Source organism: Zalophus californianus, chromosome 11, assembly GCF_009762305.2.
Source record: "Zalophus californianus isolate mZalCal1 chromosome 11, mZalCal1.pri.v2, whole genome shotgun sequence".
Classification (NCBI taxonomy): Eukaryota; Metazoa; Chordata; class Mammalia; order Carnivora; family Otariidae; genus Zalophus; species Zalophus californianus.
Genome location: NC_045605.1, coordinates 42,803,131 through 42,824,533, shown reverse-complemented (window position 1 = coordinate 42,824,533; position 21,403 = coordinate 42,803,131). Strand labels below are relative to the sequence as shown.

Here is a 21,403-nt window from a genome sequence, read left to right as displayed (position 1 = left end):
TGCAGATGATATGATACTGTATGTAGAAAACCCAAAAGACTCCACCCCAAAACTGCTAGAACTTATACAGGAATTCAGTAAAGTGGCAGGATATAAAATAAATGCACAGAAATCAGTGGCATTCCTATACACCAACAACAAGACAGAAGAAAGAGAAATTAAGGAGTCGACTCCATTTACAATTGCACCTGAAACCATAAGATACCTAGGAATAAATCTAACCAAAAGGCAAAGAATCTATCCTCAGAAAACTATAAAATACACATGAAAGAAATTGAGGAAGACACAAAGAAAGGGAAAAACGTTCCATGCTCATGGATTGGAAGAACAAATATAGAGAAGATGTCAATGCTACCTAGAGCAACCTACACATTCAATGCAATCCCCATCAAAATACCATCCACTTTTTTCAAAGAAATGGAACAAATAATCCTACAATTTGTATGGAACCAGCAAAGACCCCAAATAGCCAGAGGAATATTGAAAAAGAAAAGCAAAGCTGGCGGCATCACAATTACGGACTTCCAGCTCTATTACAAAGCTGTCATCATCAAGACAGTATGGTACTGGCCCAAAAACAGACACATAGATCAATGGAACAGAATAGAGAGCCCAGAAATGGACCCTCAACTCTATGGTCAATTCATCTTCAACAAAGCAGAAAAGAATATACAATGGAAAACAGACATTCTCTTCAACAAATGGTGTTGGGAAAATTGGACAGCCACACGCAGAAGAATGAAACAGGACCATTTCCTTACACCACACACAAAAATAGACTCATAATGGTTCAAAGACCTAAAGGTGAGGCAGGATTCCATCAAAATCCTAAAGGAGAATATAGGCAGCAACCTCTTCGATCTCAGCCACAGCAAGTTCTTCCTGGAGATATCACCAAGGGCAAGGGAAGCAAGGGCAAAAATGAACTATTGGGACTTCATCAAGATAAACAGCTTTTGGGCACCTGGGTGGCTCAGTTGGTTAAGCGACTGCCTTCAGCTCAGGTCATGATCCTGGAGTCCCAGGATCAAGTCCTGCATCGGGCTCCCTGCTCAGTGGGGAGTCTGCTTCTCCCTCTGACCTTCTTCCCTCTCGTGCTCTCTCTCATTCTCTCTCTCTCAAATAAATAAAAAAAATCTTTAAAAAAATGCAAAATCTATAAAGAACTTATCAAACTCAACACCCAAAGAACAAATGATCCAATCAAGAAATGGGCAGAAGACATGAACAGACATTTTTCCAAAGAAGACATCCAAATGACCAACAGACACATGAAAAGGTGCTCAACATCACTCAGCATCAGGGAAATCCAAATCAAAACCTCAATGAGATACCCTCTCACACCAGTCAGAATGGCTAAGATTAACAAGTCAGGAATTGACAGATGTTGGCAGGGATGCGGAGAAAGGGGAACCCTCCTACACTGTTGGTGGGAATGCAGGCTGGTGCAGCCACTCTGGAAAACAGTATGGAGGTTCCTCAAAAGGTTGAAAATAGAGCTGCCCTATGACCCAGCAATTGCACTACTGGGTATTTACCGCAAAGATACAAATGGGGGGATCCGAAGGGGTATATGCACCCTGATGTTTATAGCAGCAATGTCCACAATAGCCAAACTATAGAAAGAGCCAAACTTTCCATCGACAGATGAATGGATAAAGAAGAGGTGGTATACACACACACACACACACACACACACACACACACACACACACACACACACACAATGGGATATTATGCAGCCATCAAAAGGAATGAAATCTTGCCATTTGGAAAGACATGGATGGAACTGGAGGGTATTATGCTGTGCGAAATTAGTCAATCAGAGAAAGACATGTATCATATGATCTCACTGATATGAAGAATTCTTAATCTCAGGAAACAAACTGAGGGTTGCTGGAATGGTGGGGGGTGGGAAGGATGGGGTGGCTGGGTGATAGACATTGGGGAGGGTATGTGCTATGGTGAGTGCTGTGAATTGCCTAAGACTGTTGAATCACAGACCTGTACCTCTGAAACAAATAATACATTATATGTTAAGATAAAAGAAAATAGTAGGAAGGGAAAAATGAAAGGGGGGGAAATCGGAGGGGGAGACCAACCATGAAAGACTATGGACTCTGAGAAACAAACTGAGGGTTCTAGAGGGGAGGGGGGGTTCGGGGATGGGTTAGCCTGGTGTTGAGTATTAAAGAGGGCATGTACTGAATGGAGCACTGGGTGTTATACACAAACAATGAATCATGGAACACTACATCAAAAGCTAATGATGTAATGTATGGTGATTAACATAACATAATACAATTTTAAAAAAGTGTAAAAAATAAATAAATAAAAAAGTGGACAGGAATTTAGAAGTTGGTTAACTAACAAGCAAGGACAGAGTTCTAAGGAAATTTTTAAGAGGCTGTCCAGGTGAGACTTGACTATGGCATAGGCATAAAACATTATTTAAGCAAAACTGTCTGTGTCCTCTAGCTTTATCATGTTTGAAATGTGTAAGTTTAAAAAAATCCTTTCATTTTAAATTAAGGTTTGTATGTTAACTACATGCTTTGTGGCTCCTTCTTTCTTAATTCTCCTGAAAAAAAGCTCTAGGTATCAGTTGTCTGAGATACACCCTTAAGGGATACATTCACCTTCTTTAAATGACCTTTCAGGTCAAAAGAAATTGGGGCTTCTAATTTTGGGCAGCAGGGAGAAAGCCAGGCCAGTTATTTTGAATAGATATTCTGATTTAATTCTCTCAACAAAACATTAAAGTGGGTAGAAACATCCCTATTTCACAGAGAAGAAAACAAAAGTTAGAAGAGGTCACCCAACTAAGGTTAGACAACTAGTGAGTGGCAGAATGCAAACAGTCTGGAATGCGTGTTCATTCATGGCAAGACTCTACAAGATCTCAGTCTCTTCGCTGTTCTCCAACTAAACCAGAATATTTGGATACAACTGCAGTTTAGAACAAACCAAGTTACAAGGGCCCTCCTGCTTTCCTGACCTTTCACTTCCTCTGTTGTAACCCAGCCCTGACCCCAGCCACACCCTTGGTCCTCATCTCATCCTGGACTCTTACTCCATCCCCAGCCTCTTGAGTGGTATGGAGTCCTAATCCTACCCGAGCCTCTCCCCATCTCTCACCTGCAGATGTGGGACCCACCAATAAGCTGTCCAGGGACAAAACAGTGCAGATGCCTGTTTCGACAGTACTTGGCAACTTTTTAAAAGCAGAGAGCTTAATGACCTCTTAATAGTAGCTGCACCAAAACATGTCTGATTCAAAATAGTCATACATACATATCCAGACCAATGTCCCTGGTGTCAAAACAGGTCGGAAATGTCAGGTGCTATGCCACTGAGATAATTAACACCTGAGACTGTAAATTATAACTAATTTCACCCTAAAAACTTCCTATGGGCGATCTCATTTCAGTCTTCAAACCATGAGGCAGGTGCTACTGTCAATCACTTTATCATTAAAACAACAACAAATCAAAGACCAGAGAACTTATGTCACATAGTTAGGTAGGAGGGCAGTTGGGGATAGATCCTACACAACCCTGCCTCCAAAGTCCAAGTATTTAATTAATATGTTTATAACTTTCTGTTCCAAAATTTGAAAAATATCACATAAATGTTCAGGATAAAAACTTATTTTAAAATGACTCTTTTAAAAACCAAAAGATTCTCACTTGATATTTGTTTTTCTTTTTTTTCTCTCTTTTTTTTATTATGTTATGTTAATCACCATACATTACATCATTAGTTTTTGATGTAGCTTCCATGATTCATTGTTTGCGTATAACACCCAGTGCTCCATGCAGTACGTGCCCTCTTTAATACCCATCACCAGGCTAACCCATCCCCCCACCCCCCTCCCCTCTAGAACCCTTAGTCACTTGATATTTTAACCTGGAACTGAACAGGATAAATTTCCACAAACATTTGATATTTAACACCAAGTATTAATATCAAAGAAACATTTATCAAATATACTTTTAAATGAAATCACATTCTATGAATGTACATTTCACATTGTAATTTGTAAGCATTTAAAGTCCTATCATATCTTTATTTTTAAACCTTAAAAATTTTTATTATATTTCTTTTAGTCTTTCTAAATGAAAGTATTTACTTGTAGGAAACAATTATTAACAACTTCAGGGCCAACTCTCATACATTATAATGTGAAAACTATATACACGTGTAAGACATGCTCATTTTCTATAGCACGATTAGGCAACTCTCTTTAAACACATGGAAGAGAAAATTAAGGTATGTGATGAGAAAAATCACAAGTAGGTGACAGCAAATAATTTACAGAACAACAAAAATATCATTTATAAAATGTGTTCTAACATAATATTTTCATATCTTTTGGTTTTCTCACCTGAAAAAATACATATAGTCACACCACAGGTTATATGGAATGTTCTGCTTTTATCCAACAATCTTCTGGTTCTCCTGCTTGGAACCTAAATAAAATTCAGTATGGTGAAAATGAAGCAGGAAATAAGATATGTGTACAAAGTTTTTCACTATAGCATTGTTCATGATATCAAAGTTTTAGAAATATGGCAGAGGCCTAGGAATTAAAAGTTGGTGAGATGAATTATGATATATCTAGTCAGTGGAACACCTAAACCATTACAGAGAATGTGAGAAGACTTATTATTGATATGGAAAGATGTGTCAGATACACGGCTAGGTAAAAGAGTGATAACACATAAACTATACTATAGTCCTATGGTGTTTAAAATTAATGGCATTCTATGCAAATCTGAAGGCATTTACCCCAAACTGTAATCTGTGGTTGTTCCAGCACAGTAATATTAGGAGAAACTTTCACTGATTACTTTACATATTTCTGGAATGTTTGAGCTGTACAATATATATGATTTCCTTTTGTAGTCAAAAAATAAGATGATTTTTAAATGAAGCAATTCCATCTATGGTTTTAAATGCCTTCTTGATCTTATAAAAAAATAAAATGTCAAGCATCTTTGAATACCTATGTTTCACATCAGGGGACCATTCTTTAAGACTTATTTAAATACTGAGAGACTTAGGTGGGCACTTTTCATTTCCTGCCGTTTATCTTCTCTTTTTTCACACCAAGCCAATAGCCAGTCGTAGGCATCAAAACCTAGCATTTTACAATGGTAGGCAACCTAGAGAAAGAGTTATTTCCACAAATTACTGCATTAAAAGCAAAGAGTTTCTAAATATAATTACATGAAAAGGTTGAGAAGTTTTACTGCAGTAAATCTGCTCATATGAACCACACAGAACATCAAAGTGACCTCATATTAACAACTTCTTTTAAAGTATCAGTATTGATCCAAGAATGCCTTACTATTTCAACAAGAAAAGAAACACAAACACACCAGGATAACTGAAGACAAAAAATAATTTGTTGAGTTTTAATTTCCAAAGTGCTTTACTGTTTCCTTACAACCTTCATTTTACAACATCACACATGACATCACATCTTAAGACATCTCCAAGACTATTACATAGCTTAAAACATGCATGTATTTGAAAAGGAGATAAATCGCCACCAACACCAGTAGTCACTGTATATTTTGCTGAAAGTCCACAGGGCTCTAGTTTCTAGTTTGCTCACCTGGACTTAACAAAATGAAAACACAGGCTCTCAATGAGGCATAGTAGTATAGTGGAAAATCTCAGAACTGGGACTGATCTTAGCTCTGCCATTTTGCTAGTCTCATGACATTGGTCAAGTTACTTAACCTCTCTGTGCCTCAGTTCTTCATCTATAAGACCTACAGAATCATTGTGAGGATTCACACTTACATCCATGGAGTGCGTAGCCCAGCACCTGATATCACTATTAAGAGCCATTTCTATTATCCACTGCCTCTATCTAGCATTGCAGAATAGCTCACTGATCATCTTGACAGGTGACATGGTCTTTACTATCATCTGGTAGCTGACAGCAGATGATAGAAATCAGTCTATTAGAAGATCAGACCATGAAAACTCAGTAGTACTAACATGCCACTGTTCCACTTGATTTTTTATCCTGGAATCTGTGACTAGGATTTTTTGTTCTTACCTTCTGGGATCCTCGTAGGTAAGCCAGGAGCGTCCGGCACACGGGTAAAAGGATAAGGCTGCAGTTGAGGTTAAGAACAGATGCGGAGGCTCTGCTTAGACACAATCCTAGCTGAACAAATAAGGCAAGAGTCAAAACACAGTCAAGGCAAAAACAGACTACAAACTTGCTGCAGACTTCACCCTGCTTCTCCTTGAAGGATCATGACAAAATGCCAACTTCTTCGAGACTCTTGAACAACTGTCTACTTTCCTCTCACCAAAAACCCCTAAAAGAAACTAACTGGTCTTTGTCTGCTCTGCACTGCCATATAACTTAGTCTCCCCTCATTTCCACTAGTGTTATAAACAGCTGAGTACATTTTTCTGGTGTGAAGTTAATTTCTTGTTGTGCCCCCACTATACTGTTATGGGTATGAAGGGGCCCTCCAGAGCCTTGGTGTATTATAAGGCACCTCCACACTGGTGGAGTTGAATCCTCTTTTCACCGATAAGGTGCCAAAAATTTCAAATAAAGCTTTTTCATTTGTGTTCTCTCTAGAACCCTCTGACCATACAACCCCCTTCCAAAGCATTGTCTGCCTGCCTTTCAGCTCTTTACCTTACTGACTCTATCCATCTTTCAGGTTTTACCTTAAACATTGTGCCTCCAGAGTTCTTCTGTGACCCAAAACTAGGAAGGATCCCGATCAGCTGTGCCCCGCACAAAGATAATCATAACCACATTGTGCAATGCTTTTTTCAAAGAATCAGAACCCTCAGTGTTGAGGCCATACTTTCTGGCAACCAATTGCAAATCAAACTCCTGCTAGACTGTCATCTGCTATTGTCTGGTACTACCTACATTCTTCATATAAATAGTGTATCACATGAAAATAAGAGATGGGGTCATATCTGTACTCTTGTCCTAAAATAAACATAAAAGGACTTTATTTTAAGGATATCAACTAAGAAATATGTATAAATCAGATGCTTTTCTTATCTTAAAATTATTTATGCTCCTGAGATTTCCAACTTAACTCCTGGCAAAATAGCAACTCTGTTACAAAATGTTTGTTCTCAGCACATGAAGTATTGTTCCTGAAGGGGAGACAGGGTAATAAGTCATGTCAGGAAAGCAATAATTTTCATTGACGTATATAAAAAGTAATTAATATTTCCAGTTAGGCTATTTATACACCATGAGTTAGAAAACCTTAGGGATATATTACAATGAATATACTAGTAATTAGACAAATAGAAATAAGCCCCTCTAGACTATCTAAAAAAATGTTAAATATAATATTCTCACCTCACTCAGCAAAGTTATTATCATTTCAGAGTGATGGGTTTTTGTTATTTAGGCCTCCAGAGAAATAGAGTAATTGTTATCTCTTTGATCTGGCATGTGCACATGATAAGAAAATTTTAGCTCAAGGGATTTTAGATGATAATTTTATCTGCAATTTTAATGTACCAGGACAATAATTCACTTAAAATTTATCAGCTAAAATCTATCATATAAGTGTAGGACTTAAGAGATACAAATAAATTATCCAATTTTCTTTTGTAGTTCAATGATTTAAAGAAAATTCTTATATTCTTCATTTTCTAACAATATATCTAACAATATATCGTGTCTGGAAGTGTTTTATTGTTGTGCTTACATTAAATCACATAGTGATTCAACTCAAAAGTGGCTTTAAGTCTCCCCTTAGGATAGATGGAGTTTATCTTGGCATACCACTTTTTCCTTAACAATGCTGTAAAATCTACCCCGAAATTTTACCAAGGACTCATTCCCTCATGTAGGTTTGTTCCTGAATTTTTTAGTTTTAGTTTTTTCAACTAAGATGAAAACTTCTCTTTACTAGGTTATCAGAGTACAAAACTCCCTCATTCTGAAGCAATGGAGAGAGTGAGAACATGGAAACAGATTGCAGTCAAGTGGCGCAAGCATAGGAAACCACGTGATCTACTTACTACATGGGTAACATCCTACAGCGTAGAGCATTTGTTTTATTTAGTCCCTCTTAATGCATGACCATTGTAAGAATCAGCTTCCTTAAATGTTTACTGAAAACAAAGAACCGCCCCAAGTTATGTGGCCAGGTCCACTCCGTGACTCTGACTCGTGTTACCATTCCTAGAGCGCTTAACCGCTACTCTACTTTTCCAACTTCGTTCGAGTTTGTTGTCACTAGATGGCAGTGTTACTTTCACGTTTAGAATCCTACCTGTCAAGGTCTCTAAAACATAATTGAGAATTCCATATGTAATTTTAAAACTATAAATATATTTTAGATGAGTATATACAAATAAAACATAGCTTACTCCTTTTTATGGACTGAATGTCTGTTCCCCCCCAAATTCATATGATGAAATCTAATGTCAAGAAAGAAAAGGAAAGAAAGGGAGAAAGAAAGAAAGAAAAAAGAAAAGGAAAGGAAAGAAAAGAAAAAAAGAAAAGAAAGAAAAAGGAAGGAAGGAAGGAAGGAAGGAAGGAAGGAAGGAAGGAAGGAAGGAAGGAAGGAAGGAAGAAGAAAGGGATGTCTGGGTGGCTCAGTAGGTTAAGCATCTGCCTTCAGCTCAGGTCATGATCCCAGGGTCCTGGCATCGAGTACCGCATCGGGCTCCTTGCTCGGTGGGGAGCCTGCTTCTCCCTCTGCCTGCCACTCCCACTGCTTGTTCTCTCTCTCTCCCTCTCTCTCTCTGACAAATAAATAAAATCTTAAAAAGAAAACAAGAAGAAGGAAGGAAGGGAGAAATCTAATGTCATAGTATTTGAGAGCTTTGGGGAGGTAACTGTGTTTAGATAAGATCATGAGAGTAGGGCCCCCATTGTGGGATTAGTGCTCTTATAAGAAGAGGAAGAGACCACAGCTCTCCATAGACTCCATGTCAGGATACAGCAAGAAAATGGCCCTGCAAACCAGGAAAAGGGCTCTCATCAGACATCAAATCTGCTGGCACCTTGATCTGAGACTTCCCAGCCTCCAAAACGGAAATAAATGTTCTTTTAGCCACCTGGTCTACGGTATTCTGTTAGAGCAGACTGAACTAATGCAATCCTAAAGAACATCATAAGAGCATATGCCATTTGAAGCAAGTTATAAAAGAATATAACATCTGCATATAACAAGTACATGGTAATTTTCCTAAAATCTCAAACACATGGTTTCTTATCTTAATTCTGCTACTTAATAAATATTGATCTTGAGCTAGTTAACTGTCCTTTTCTGTAAAATTAAGAGGGATAAATGTTCTTATCTGTAAAATCAATATAATATGCTATGATACAATAATCTTAGTTCTTAGAACTTTTGTGAAAAGTAAAACCAGTCTAAAATATGCAAGCACTATATAAAATTAATTTATTGCCTTGAGGTCACTGTATCACATCTTTTCTCTGAATGTTCTCCTCTGTACTTCTGCAGTAAGTCCCACTTACATTATTCATTCAATACATATTTATTGTGATATGCACATATCCCAAAGCACTGGGAGTTCAATGACGAATAAAAACAGAGAATGTCTATTCCTTAGTATGTTTATGTTCCAGTAGGGGAAACAGATACTAATCAAATAGCTACATAATCAAATGTAAATTCTAACAATGATCAATGCTGTGAATGAGAAATACAGAGCACAAGCATGTGTAACAGGAAATGAAAGCTAAATAAGGTCAGGAAGGCTTCCTTGATTAAGTGAAAAGTGAACTGAGATTTTGAGGGTGAGAGTACAGGTCATTCAAAAATGAGAAAGACATCCATACAGAAAAAAAACAGCATGAGAACTTATGCGACAAATGGGAGTATGGTGTATATATGAGAATTTAATAGCAGGTCAGTGTGGTTGGATTGGAAATGGAGGGTGATTACAACAGAAGACTGGAGAAGGGGTAGACCTGCTGGATTGTGTAGGTCACATTAAAAATGCAGGTCTTTATTAAAGACCTTAAAACACATTTTTTAAGCAGAGAGGTGGTATAAAGAGATTAGTATTTGCTAATGATCACTCTGAATCAAGTATGGAGAACAAATTGGAAGAGAGTAATTTGGGCAATTACATTACTTTGTGTAGTTAATCATCACAAAAATGTCATTTGAGACAAGGATTGCATTTTATGGTAATTATGACTGAGTCTTACATACAGAAAGGATCCAGTTTTGACTAAATATTGTACTTATCAGTAAGTTTATTTTGCCAAGTAATTTACCAATACATGTACCTCTGAACTTGGAGAACTTAAAAGGGCCTCTCCACAACCCACCATCCACTCAGAGTCTAACCCCTTCTATGACTGCCCTAACCAAAGGTAATCCACCCTCTGTTGATTTTTTCCAGAGATAGCAGCCTCTTCCACCATCAAAAACTTGTTTTGCTTTCTTACATTAGCATGAAGTCTGAGTCTCTGTAACTTCCACCCACCAGGCAGCTCTAGATAATAATATTCCCAAACTGAAAATAAAAAAAACAATGATTTGCTAATCCAATCTTGTTTTCTTCATGCAAAACACAATCAGTTGCCTCTGAAATTCTTGAAATAATCGTTAGACTCCCTCTCATCTCTATGACCTTTCCCAATTCTGCCAGAATTCAGCACATTCTCAAGATATTAGTAAACATAGATTAATAGTAGCAGGCAGTACTGAAGAGCATCATCTCCCTCACAAAGCCATGATCTCCCCTAATTCTAAAACTGTGCTAATTTATAGGGCAAGTCTGTTACATAATGGCTCATCTTAAGTTTGCAACATAAGAGATTTTCTCACATGAGTTGCTACCGAGCAATGATCCCTATCCTACAGTGGAAAAAAAAAACAATGACGGTGAGAGATAGCAGGTACAATGCAAGAATGGATTGGCTTTAGCCTAGTCGATCATATTGGGTGTGAACCCTAGATTCTAATTTTTTCCTTCTTAATTTTGCTTTATTTAAAAATTTTACATTCATGTTTTCCACATCTTCATCTAAGTTTTTGACAAAGTGTAACAAAATCCTATTGAAATTGTTGACCTGCAAACTACCTTTTCCAGTAAATTAACTTTCAAATGAACATTTTGCTCTCAAATAGGAATTTTCTCAAAAATTTTGAGGAAATACGACATTCTACATGTAAATATCTATGCAACACTATTGCTCAAAGGGATTTGTAAAGCTGGAGAAGTATTAAAAGTAAGTTTCAATAACTGTGGTCATTTTTCTGTAACTACCTCTCAGTGAGTCAACAATTAGTCAACTATTTGCAGGAAAAAAATAAAAATTATAGAGGTTTATAACAAATTATTTTATATTCTGGTTTGGTATTTTGTGTTTTGTCTAAAACTATGTAAATTTGTACTCATTAAGGTCAATTTTGTTGACTCTTTTCAATCAAACCAAATGAAGCCTACACAACCCTTAATTCTTACATGTTGTATAGCCACAGAACTGTAGCTCTAATGGCTTTACACATCATCCAGTTCAACGTTCTTTTTGCCACTATTCACAATGCTGCTTTGGAAAGAAACAGGGACTAGAACCCAGGCCCGCCTCCAGGTTATCTGACATTTCCTAAGAACATGTCACTCCCCAGAACAGAGACGTGAATCCAGACATCTTGCCTAGCGCACTTTTCAAACCATAATACTTCCTTACTCTTTCAATTGCTTATCTGTTATCCAACCAGTATATTTCCCTGTCATTTTGTGTAACTCTTTGCAGAAAATTTTCCTACTCTGACTGCACACTGAAATCACTTGATGGACTACTTAAAAATAAACACATCTCCGTTGTGCTTCCTGAAATTTTGATTCCTTAGATCTGGAGAGGGGGCCCCAGGAGGTACACCCAGGCTTGGCAATCGCTGTTTTAGAATGAACTTCAAACTCAAACAAACCTGAGTTTAAAATACCTTTAGTGCTGTGTGGCCTGATGTATTTTCTTACCGTGTCTCATTTTCCTCATCTATAAAATAAAAACAATACATCAACCTCAACGGGTTATTGTGAGTATTGAGTATAGTACCTAGCGCAGTGCCCAGCATTTAGTAAAAAGTCAGCAGAAGCTATTATCATAATCCTGGTCCCTGGCCATCCACAAACCTGCTCTAGTTTCAGAATGTAAATGTTCTTAAGGCACGCCTTTCTGCAAATAACTTTTTCCTAGAATGTGTTTCCATCCTCAGCTCTGAAGAATTAAGATTCTAGCTGCAGCTATGGGAGCTGAGCTTTATTGCACTTGTCCGTATCTAAAGATCTCAAGGAAAGTTCTAAGAAATTAGTGGGTGTTCAATAAACATAGGGCAGATGAATGAATGAATGAGCCTATGAGATGATCCTTCAGTGTCCTCATTTTGGAAAATTCAGAAAAAAATAATCAAGACCAAAAGTGATCACCCAAGAAATCTAGTTTACATATAGGGTTAGACTCAGACCTGCTCTTTCTGTCAAATCATATTGCCCAAGAATAGCAACTCTGCCTCCATTTCCCCAACTGCCACCATTCTGGAGACTAGGATTTACTCTAGGGAACTACACACCACCCAATTCGAAGAAAATCCTCAGGGCCACTGTAGCTCTTTGATGAGATTGTATAAGTCATCTAATCCAACCCTCTTTTTATACCAACTTATATTAAAAGTCTGTAAATGAGCCAAATTAATGATGCCATAGGGCCAATTGGCTATCCTTTTATATTTAATGTAGCTCCTGGATGCATTACCAAGATTAATCAGCTCTTCTAAGTTTTTACCACATATTCCTTATCCCTAGCTCATGTCATTCCTTCTATTTGTGATGCCATTTTACCTCTTTTAACCTCCATATTTCCTTTATAGTACTTTACATATTATATTGTAATATTTTACCTATTTATTGTTTTCCCCCCAAAAGCTAGCAAGTGGCAGCACTGCTAAGGGGCAATGCCCAAAATGCCTCTTATTGTTGGGGACCTCAAAAGTGCACGCTCATTAATAGTGAAAATTATTTTGAAAAACAAAACTCCTTGGGGAAAATATGCTTTTAGCAATGAGAGCCAAAGAAAAGTAGAAGTGAGACAGATACATGAGCAAACAGAGACAACCCCGTAAAGTAGTCCAAACAATTTTCCAAAGCAATAGTAAGCACTTTTTATTGTCTTTATAATCACCAAAAGGGTCCCTGGCAGGAAATCAGAACAGTTTAGTTTTCCTATCCCTATAAATCAAACTTGTGGTCCTAACTTAAATTTCAGTGTGTACCATTAATATATAATAGGGATATGAATTTAGAATATGATAGATATTTCATACAGGCAAGATTGTACTTAATGAGTCTTAAAAACAATATTTCAATGAAAAGGTACTTCAAAAAGTTGATTACCTAACTACTTTGACATGGTTTCATATGAAAACAATAATGAATAACATGCCATGAACTATCAGAAAGCAGTTAATAATAATTGGAGTAATTATTTCTTTAAAAAATTCCAAAATAAACTGCCAATTCAGTGGTCTTGGGGTATATCCAAAAGCTCATGAATGTCCCTTCATTCCAATATGAACTGTAATTCATGCCAAATGATCTTAGCTGGTTTCTGTCAACTAACTGCCCTGGAGACTTTTAACTATGATGTAATTTTTGACTCAAGTTGGCCTCTCTTCCAATGAATAAACCTCTTTTTTTTTTTTAACACTGTCTCTAAAGAAGCTACCAGTTCTAAAGAAAGAAGCTGGGGGTGGGGAGCGGATTTTGTTTCCACGTAATTAAAGAGACCACCAAAAGAATAGAATCCATCTTGACTTCATATGCAGATTTCCTTATGCTTAACTCAGATCTTTCCTTTTATATCTCATCATCCATCATTCCACCCTTTCTAGAAGTAAACTTTCTTCCATTTTCAGTAGGAATGTAGTCTTTCCTTAGAAGTCTATTACCAAACTGTGGAAGGAGCCAAGATGCCCTTCAACAGATGAATGGATAAAGAAGATGTGGTCCATATATACAATGGAATAATACTCAGCCATCAGAAAAGATGAATACCCACCATTTGCATCGCTATGGATGGAATTGGAGGGGATTATGCTCAGTGAAATAAGTCAAGCAGAGAAAGTCATATGGTTTCACTCATATGTGGAATATAAGGAATAGTACAGCGGACCACAGGGGAAGGGAGGGAAAACTGAAGGGGGAGAAATCAGAGAGGGAGACAAACCATGAGACACTGTGGACTCTGGGAAACAAACTGAGGCTTTCAGAGGGGAGGGCAGTAGGGGGGATGGGGTAGCCGGGTGATGGGTATTAAGGAGGGCACGTGTGGTGATGAGCACTGGGTGTTATATGCAACTAATGAATCATTGAACATTACATCAAAAACTAATGATATACTATACAGTGGCTAACTGAACATAATAATAAAAAAAAGAAGTCTATTACAAGTCAGAAAGAAATATAGCTCTTAGAGAAGAAGAAAGCAAGATTATTACAATTGTTATTGTTATTATTATGGTATTTCTGTCCAGATTTTGTCTACCTTGTTTTTCCTGTGCCAGAAGCCCAGAGAGCAGAAGAGATTCACTTCTAGACTCTGTATCTGTCTACAAAAGTTAAAGTTCAACCTAAGGGGGATCCAGAATTGCATTGAACACATTCATGGGTTTCAGTGGGCAATGCTGTCTACTGAACAGGTCATCACATTAATAAGCATGACATTTTTTATCACACTTAATACCTGTGACCTCTACCAAGGTCATTGTCTCCAAAACCGAGAATTGGAAAACTTAACAAAACAATAGTAAAAACTTGCTCCATTTTCTCTTGTAGAACTGTTCTAAAAGGTAAAAACACATCAAATGAAAATGCTTCTCTTTAGCTGACAAAATGGATTTTTTTAATCACCTATTGCATTCCTGCAGATATTCATGCTCATCTCTTACCATCTACTCCTATCTATAGCACAAGAACAAGGGTCTTGAGAATTACAGTGCATTTGCTTGTATGTCATTGTTACACTTCCTCCTCCTACAGAAGTTAGCCATGCACAGGGAAAGGCACCAAGGAATGGCATGCATTTTGCAGAGCACAGTTGGCTAGAAACCTGAAGCAGGCCCTGTTTCTCTTTCATCGCAGGTTCAGCACATCTGATCACAATTACTGGATATTTATTTAGTAACATCTCAGCTACTCTTCATCAGGAATCATCATTCCAAAACCTTGCATCATTCTTCCTCATCCTTAAACCATTTTTAATTTCTCAACATTCCTCCTAAAAGTTAGAAGCCAAAAGAGAGATACTAGTGGCCCGAACACATGGAATAATTTTTTTAAAGGAAACAACAGTCATAGCAATGGTACAGCCTCACATGGTTAGAATTGTAATTAGACTATCCACAATGACATATATTAAAACGCATAGACTGCAGGCACCTGGGTGGCTCAGTCAGGTAAGCATCTGCCTTGGGCTCAGGTCATGATTCCAGGGTCCTGGGATCGAGCCCCGTATCAGGCTTCCTGCTCAGTGAGGAGCCTGCAAGAGCGAGAACCCTCTCCCTCTGCTGTTCCCCCTGCCTGTGCTCTCTCAAGCTCTCACTGTCAAATAAATAAAAATCTTAAAAATAAATAAATAAATAAATAAATAAATAAATAAATAAATAAACTCATTCAGTGAGTATAGAATATTCAATATTAAGATTTTTCTCTCATGACTGTCAAGCATACCTTACTTAAACATATCTATTTTACTCTTCCTGAACTCAATCCTATTTCTTAAAAACTCTTCTTAACTGAATCTATAAAACTGTCTTTACGTTCTATCTTGGTCCTCAAAATATTAGCAATCTTAGCTAACTCAGTGTGTCTTTTAACCATAACTTTCAACTGTGAATCCAGTAAAATTTCTTCTAGTCTTTCTTTGGAAAAAAAAAAATACTGTCTCCAAGAAGATATTAATTCTAAGAAAACAAACTCTGGGTGCATCAAGATGGCCAAAATGGGTAAGAGAGTAGATACTCAGTAAAATGGACTGAATGAATGGATTGTTTGGTACAGACTATTGACCTAAACTTCTTGATGCATACATATTTAAGCACTAGACTCTTTCAACAAATTCTTCAGAGTTTAATTGGTCAACACACAGTGGCCCACACTAGTTCATCTCCTGGTAGAACAATACATTAAATCAAATGTAAGATGATAAATGGGTGTAAGAGAGGAAATATAAATCAAAAATAATCTTTTTTCCCTAAAAAACTAACATTTAATGGTTCAAAATATCTCACTTTGGAATTTCTTAAAAAAATAAAGTGACATACAGAAATACTTGTCCAAGTGTATATATAAATTTCTACAAGGATATTCACTGCAGTATGGTATGTGATATAAAAACAAAAAGAATAGAACCAAAATGGTTAACAGTAGAAAAATGAAAAAAAGTTATCTATACATTATGGGACAGTATTTAGCCACTGAAAATAAGTTAAACTGGCATAATGGAAATGAATTAATAATATACAGGTGCAAAATGAGTATCTGCACATAACATAGATTATGTAGAAATAAAGGGGAGTTTCTAATTTTTTTTCTATGGTAACATCAGTATTCAGTGTACAGAAGCATGTGTTTCTTTTGAAATGTAATGTATTTTAACAATTAAGTACCAAGAACTAAATGGATAGATCACAATAAAAACTCACACTAATTAAAATTAAATGGGTTAATATACTACAAACTTCTAATAACACATCCAAAGGACATAATTATAAAAACAGAGGAGGTATTCTACACAATGATGTTGTTCACAGCATTTTCTGGGTTAATAGAGGCCATATGGATGTCCAAAATTTGGGGAGTGTTTGTGACAGGTATGTTTGTACTTATTCAGTGAAATATTAAAAATAAAAAATGTATGTTTAACAATTTGTGATAATATAATAGAAATAAACCTAATATAATATTTAATGCTGCATGTTAAAAGAATACAAAACTGTTTATTCTGATTATATTATTTAAAAAAAAAGAAAAAACTTGTATTTAAGAAATACGCCAAAATGTTAACAGTGGTTATGTGTGGATCCTGAGATATGAATGATTTTTTTGCATTTCCTCCCATTTTCTATAATAAATATGAAAAAGATTTAATAAATTTGAAAGTCACAAGAAAGATTATTTTCTAAAGAAAATGGAGTGGGAAAAAGTCAGTTTGAGGAGAAATATTATCTTTAGTGAAAATGCGAAAGGAAATTTTCCTTTTATTTCAACTTTTGTGCATTTCCCATTTTTTCTCTGAATTGTATGTATTATTTTCACACTGAAAAAACATGACAAAATTTTATAAATTATCTTGCAAATATTTCCATGGCTTAAGGTGATAACTTCCAGAAGAAGGACATTAAGCTACCCTTTTTACCCAGCCTTTGACAAATAAGAAGATATTTACTTAAATTTCAGGATCAGATAGGACAGGAGAAGACAGAATAGGGCAGGAACAGGAAAGAGGGGAAATGATAATGAGTGACATTACAGCTGGCCAGGGAAAGGGGGTTCCAGGTAATGAACAGAAGAACTACCAGGATAATGGGAGGCCGTGACAGTTACCGATTCTTGGACACGACTGCAACTTAAACGGGGCCCAGATGTTAAATATCCAAACCACGGCTCCCTTGTGACAGATAGCATAACACGTTTCTTACAGCTCGGTTAGCTTATGTGCTCTTAAGGTATTTACCAAACCGTTTCTGAGAAAAAATAAAGTATTTCTACATGTATTAAAATATTAATAAAGAAAGCCCTCATATGATACCATGTACAAAAATAAAAAATAAAACAAAACAAAGAACAAAAATAACCCTCCAGTCACACTCCATCCCACAACCTTTGAAACCTTGCTTGGTCTCTGGGCCCATACACCTATCTATTATATTATACTTTGCAGCTCAGAAAGTTAGGGTGAATCGTTGCTGTGATGCTTCTTTGTTTATCTTTTTTATAATCCATTCTGCTCTATTCACCTATCCTTTTCATGTTCTCTCCTATATTTATTCCATTTCCTATATTTCTTTAAGATTTATTTATTTATTAGAGAGAGAGAGAGAGAGCACAGTGGGGAGGGACAGAGGGAGGAGAGAGAAACTTCAGCAGACTCTGCACTGAGCAAGGAACCCAACACAGGGCTTGATCTCAGGACCCTGAGATCACAACCTGAGCAGAAACCAAGAGTTGGAGGCTTAACCAACTATGCTGCACAGGCGCCCCCCCCCCCCATTTCTTATATTTCTAAGTCTGCTGTTATATGTGTTATTATTATTGCTTTTACTATAACTGTTTATATGGCTGTGATTTTTGTTTAAATGGTTAACATTATGTGCAATATATAAGAAAAAAGCCACAGGAATATAGAAATCATATAATACTTAAAATACTAGCTGCATTCTTCCCTTTAGTTATCCAATAACTTTTAGATTTCTCACTGAAAACCAGTTACTACAACTGAATGTCAATTTTTAGAATTGTTCTATGTGTGATATCACCGCCAATGTCATCTTAATCTCACTAAAAACCATTATAACAAGTATATAGAAATATCCTAACAAAATATGTAATTTTGTTACAATATGAACAGATTAGTTGTCCTCCAGTGATTGGGCAAATCTCTAAGGTATAAAACCAGGAAACTACTGTATAATATTTATACCCTAAGAATATGCTTTACGTTCATCATGATGTTATATTAAGTGGTAGGAAATTAGAGGAAATCAAAGGGTCCATTTCTGGGAGAATGGGCAAGTAAACTGTGGCAGATGCAAAACACAGCATACTGTATAGCAATTAGAAACAAAACCCCAAAGAACATCATCACATGATAGACTTTGAAAACATCATACCAGATGGAAAAAAGCTAGAAAAAGAATTAGTCTATGCATAATACCATTTCGGTGAATTCACAGAAACATGCAAATAAAAAAGCAATAGAAGGATACATGTCAGCAACATCAAAAAGGTTGCACCTGTCAAGAGGAAAAAGGAACTGGAGAACTGGAGAATGAGGAGTGATTAAACAGTGAACTAATAAATGAATGAATGATGAAGCAAAATACCCATGAAGACAGTGTGCTATGAACTAAGGTACATGTTTAAATACTCCGTACCTGAAATCCAAAACATAGCTTTTTTAAATCCTGTTTTTTACAGAGAAGATTCACTAATGTCCTTTAAAATTAGTTCTCTTCATGTGTACCTCAATCTTTAGTTGATTTGACAGAAAGCTTTAAAAAGGCCAAAAAACTGAGATAAAATTTGAAAACCATTACCAGCTAAAAAGCAATTAATTGTGAGCTTCAATAGTTTTGAAATTATAATTAACAAAAACAGACTGCCGCTTGCAAAACAGCTCTTTAAATCATTCAGAATGTATACACTATATGAAATTAGGAGTTAATCTCTTAGTTGCTGGAAATTTTGTCATTAGCAGCCATTTAGAAATAGATTTCAACATCAAAACATTCTTAACTTCAAAAACGTCACTTGAAGGAAATGACTCTAACATTGTCTACTCCAACTTGCCATTAGCAAGAAGGAAGTCATACTTTCTGAAGGCCTCACACGCATTTCTTCCTCATCCTACTCAATCCTCTCCTCAAAACAAAACAAAACCCTGTAAGAGATACTAGGTTAAACTATGCAAAACTGCCACTTTTTTAAGTCAGAATATTTCAATACTGGAATTTTTAGGTAGTTTGATTTCATAATATAATTCTCCATTTAAACTTGAGGAAACTTCAGGCTTTGAAGATTTCAATAAATTACTTAAAGATACATTTCTTAAAAGGTAAAGTCCCAATTTCCACATTAGTCAATTTGTCCATAAAATCCACGTTCTCATATTACATTGTTCATTACATTATACTGTTTCCATTAAACTTTGGAATTTTCACAGGTATTAATATATTTGAAATTTAAACTAATAGTCATTCCATGCTTAGGAAAAGGTTGTAACAGACACTTAGTTTGAACAAAAATTTTTACGCATGTCACATAAGACTCAGACAAATTTTATATATCTAAAATCTGTGGGTTGAACAAAATATATTTTCTTCTTTAAGAATAACATGTCCTGGGGTGCCTGGTGGCTCAGTTATTAAGCATCTGCCTTCGGCTCAGGTCATGATCCCAGGGTCCTGGGATTGAGCCCCACATCAGGCTCCCAGCTCAGCAGGAGGCCTGCTTCTCCCTCTCCCATTCCCCCTGCTTCTGTTCCCTCTCTCACTCTGTCTCTCTCTGTCAAATAAATAAATAAAATCTTTAAAAAAAAAAAAAGAATAACATATCCAAGCTTTAAAATCAGTACAAGTAAAAGACTAGTTTCCTTCAGGCAAACCAAAATTAAGTAAACTTTACAGATCCATTGTGATTATAAACTCTTCTAAGATGTTCCTTTGACTCATTCTTCCCCTATGTTTTACAAAATGTACAAGATCAAAATAAAGAGTTCAGTGATGGGTTCTACATAGTCCAAGCCAAGCTCCAACCCCATAGAAAACTTCCACAGGAGGTAACAAATGTAATACAGACAATGCCCAAAAGCAAATGCCATTTCTTGAGTGGAAGAACATTCATATTGAAGTTCTGCATTCTTGTGGCTTAATATGAGTCATTTTTTTCCAACTGGAACCCATTAATATAGACCACTGATGATATTTGCTTAGTTTTCCCTTTAGATATTCTGAGCTGCTGGAGTGGGGGAGGGGGGGACATATTCTTTACCTTTGTTTGCATGACCTAAAGCACTTTACAAATGAGCTTTTGGGTCCATGCTTTTCAAACTGAGAGAATTCACAAAGCTCAAAGGCCCAAAGTAACTTCTCAAAAGCAATTTGGCCAAGGGAAATCAGTGAGAGGTGAAAGCACTCTTATCACCCTATTTCAGCATATTCACAAGAGGTGGTTCTTTTCTTGTACCCTAACTCTCTTGGGACACCCTCACCAGCATGGAAATCAATGTTCTCATTCGAGGTAGGGTGACAGCGAGTTATGCAGATAATTAGAAGGCCCATAAGAGAGAGAGAATTGGGGGTGGGGAGGAATTAGCAGACAATCAAAAGTATAGCATGGGGAAAGAAGAAATTTGTTTGGATCACTACCCCTTTGTATCCTTCCAATGCACCTGAGCTTTCTAAGATCACATGAAACAAAATTACTGGCACTTTGAAATCAGCTGTTTGATAATCTTATCATAGGAGAAAGGAATGTAGTCAGAAAGGCATTCACCATAAATCATTTCTTAGATTTATCTTATTATTGAAGTGCCCACTTTTGTGAAAGAAATTCAGATGTATAAAATGCTTTTACTTTGTGAGCATCACTCATCTCTTCTTGCCTTAAACTATTTAAGACC

At 36.4% G+C, this 21,403-nt stretch overlaps 1 protein-coding gene across 1 annotated transcript in view; it reads right to left on the bottom strand.

The window, feature by feature from the left end:
- NOX4 (NADPH oxidase 4) overlaps positions 1-21,403 on the bottom strand; it is a 182,246-nt gene that overhangs the window by 147,899 nt on the left and 12,944 nt on the right. The window contains exons 4-5 of the mRNA XM_027579697.1: positions 6,077-6,187; positions 4,388-4,472 (exon numbers count right to left, since the gene is read on the bottom strand). Coding sequence (XP_027435498.1) covers positions 4,388-4,472; positions 6,077-6,187 — 196 coding nt within the window. The remainder of the gene's footprint in view (positions 1-4,387; positions 4,473-6,076; positions 6,188-21,403) is intronic.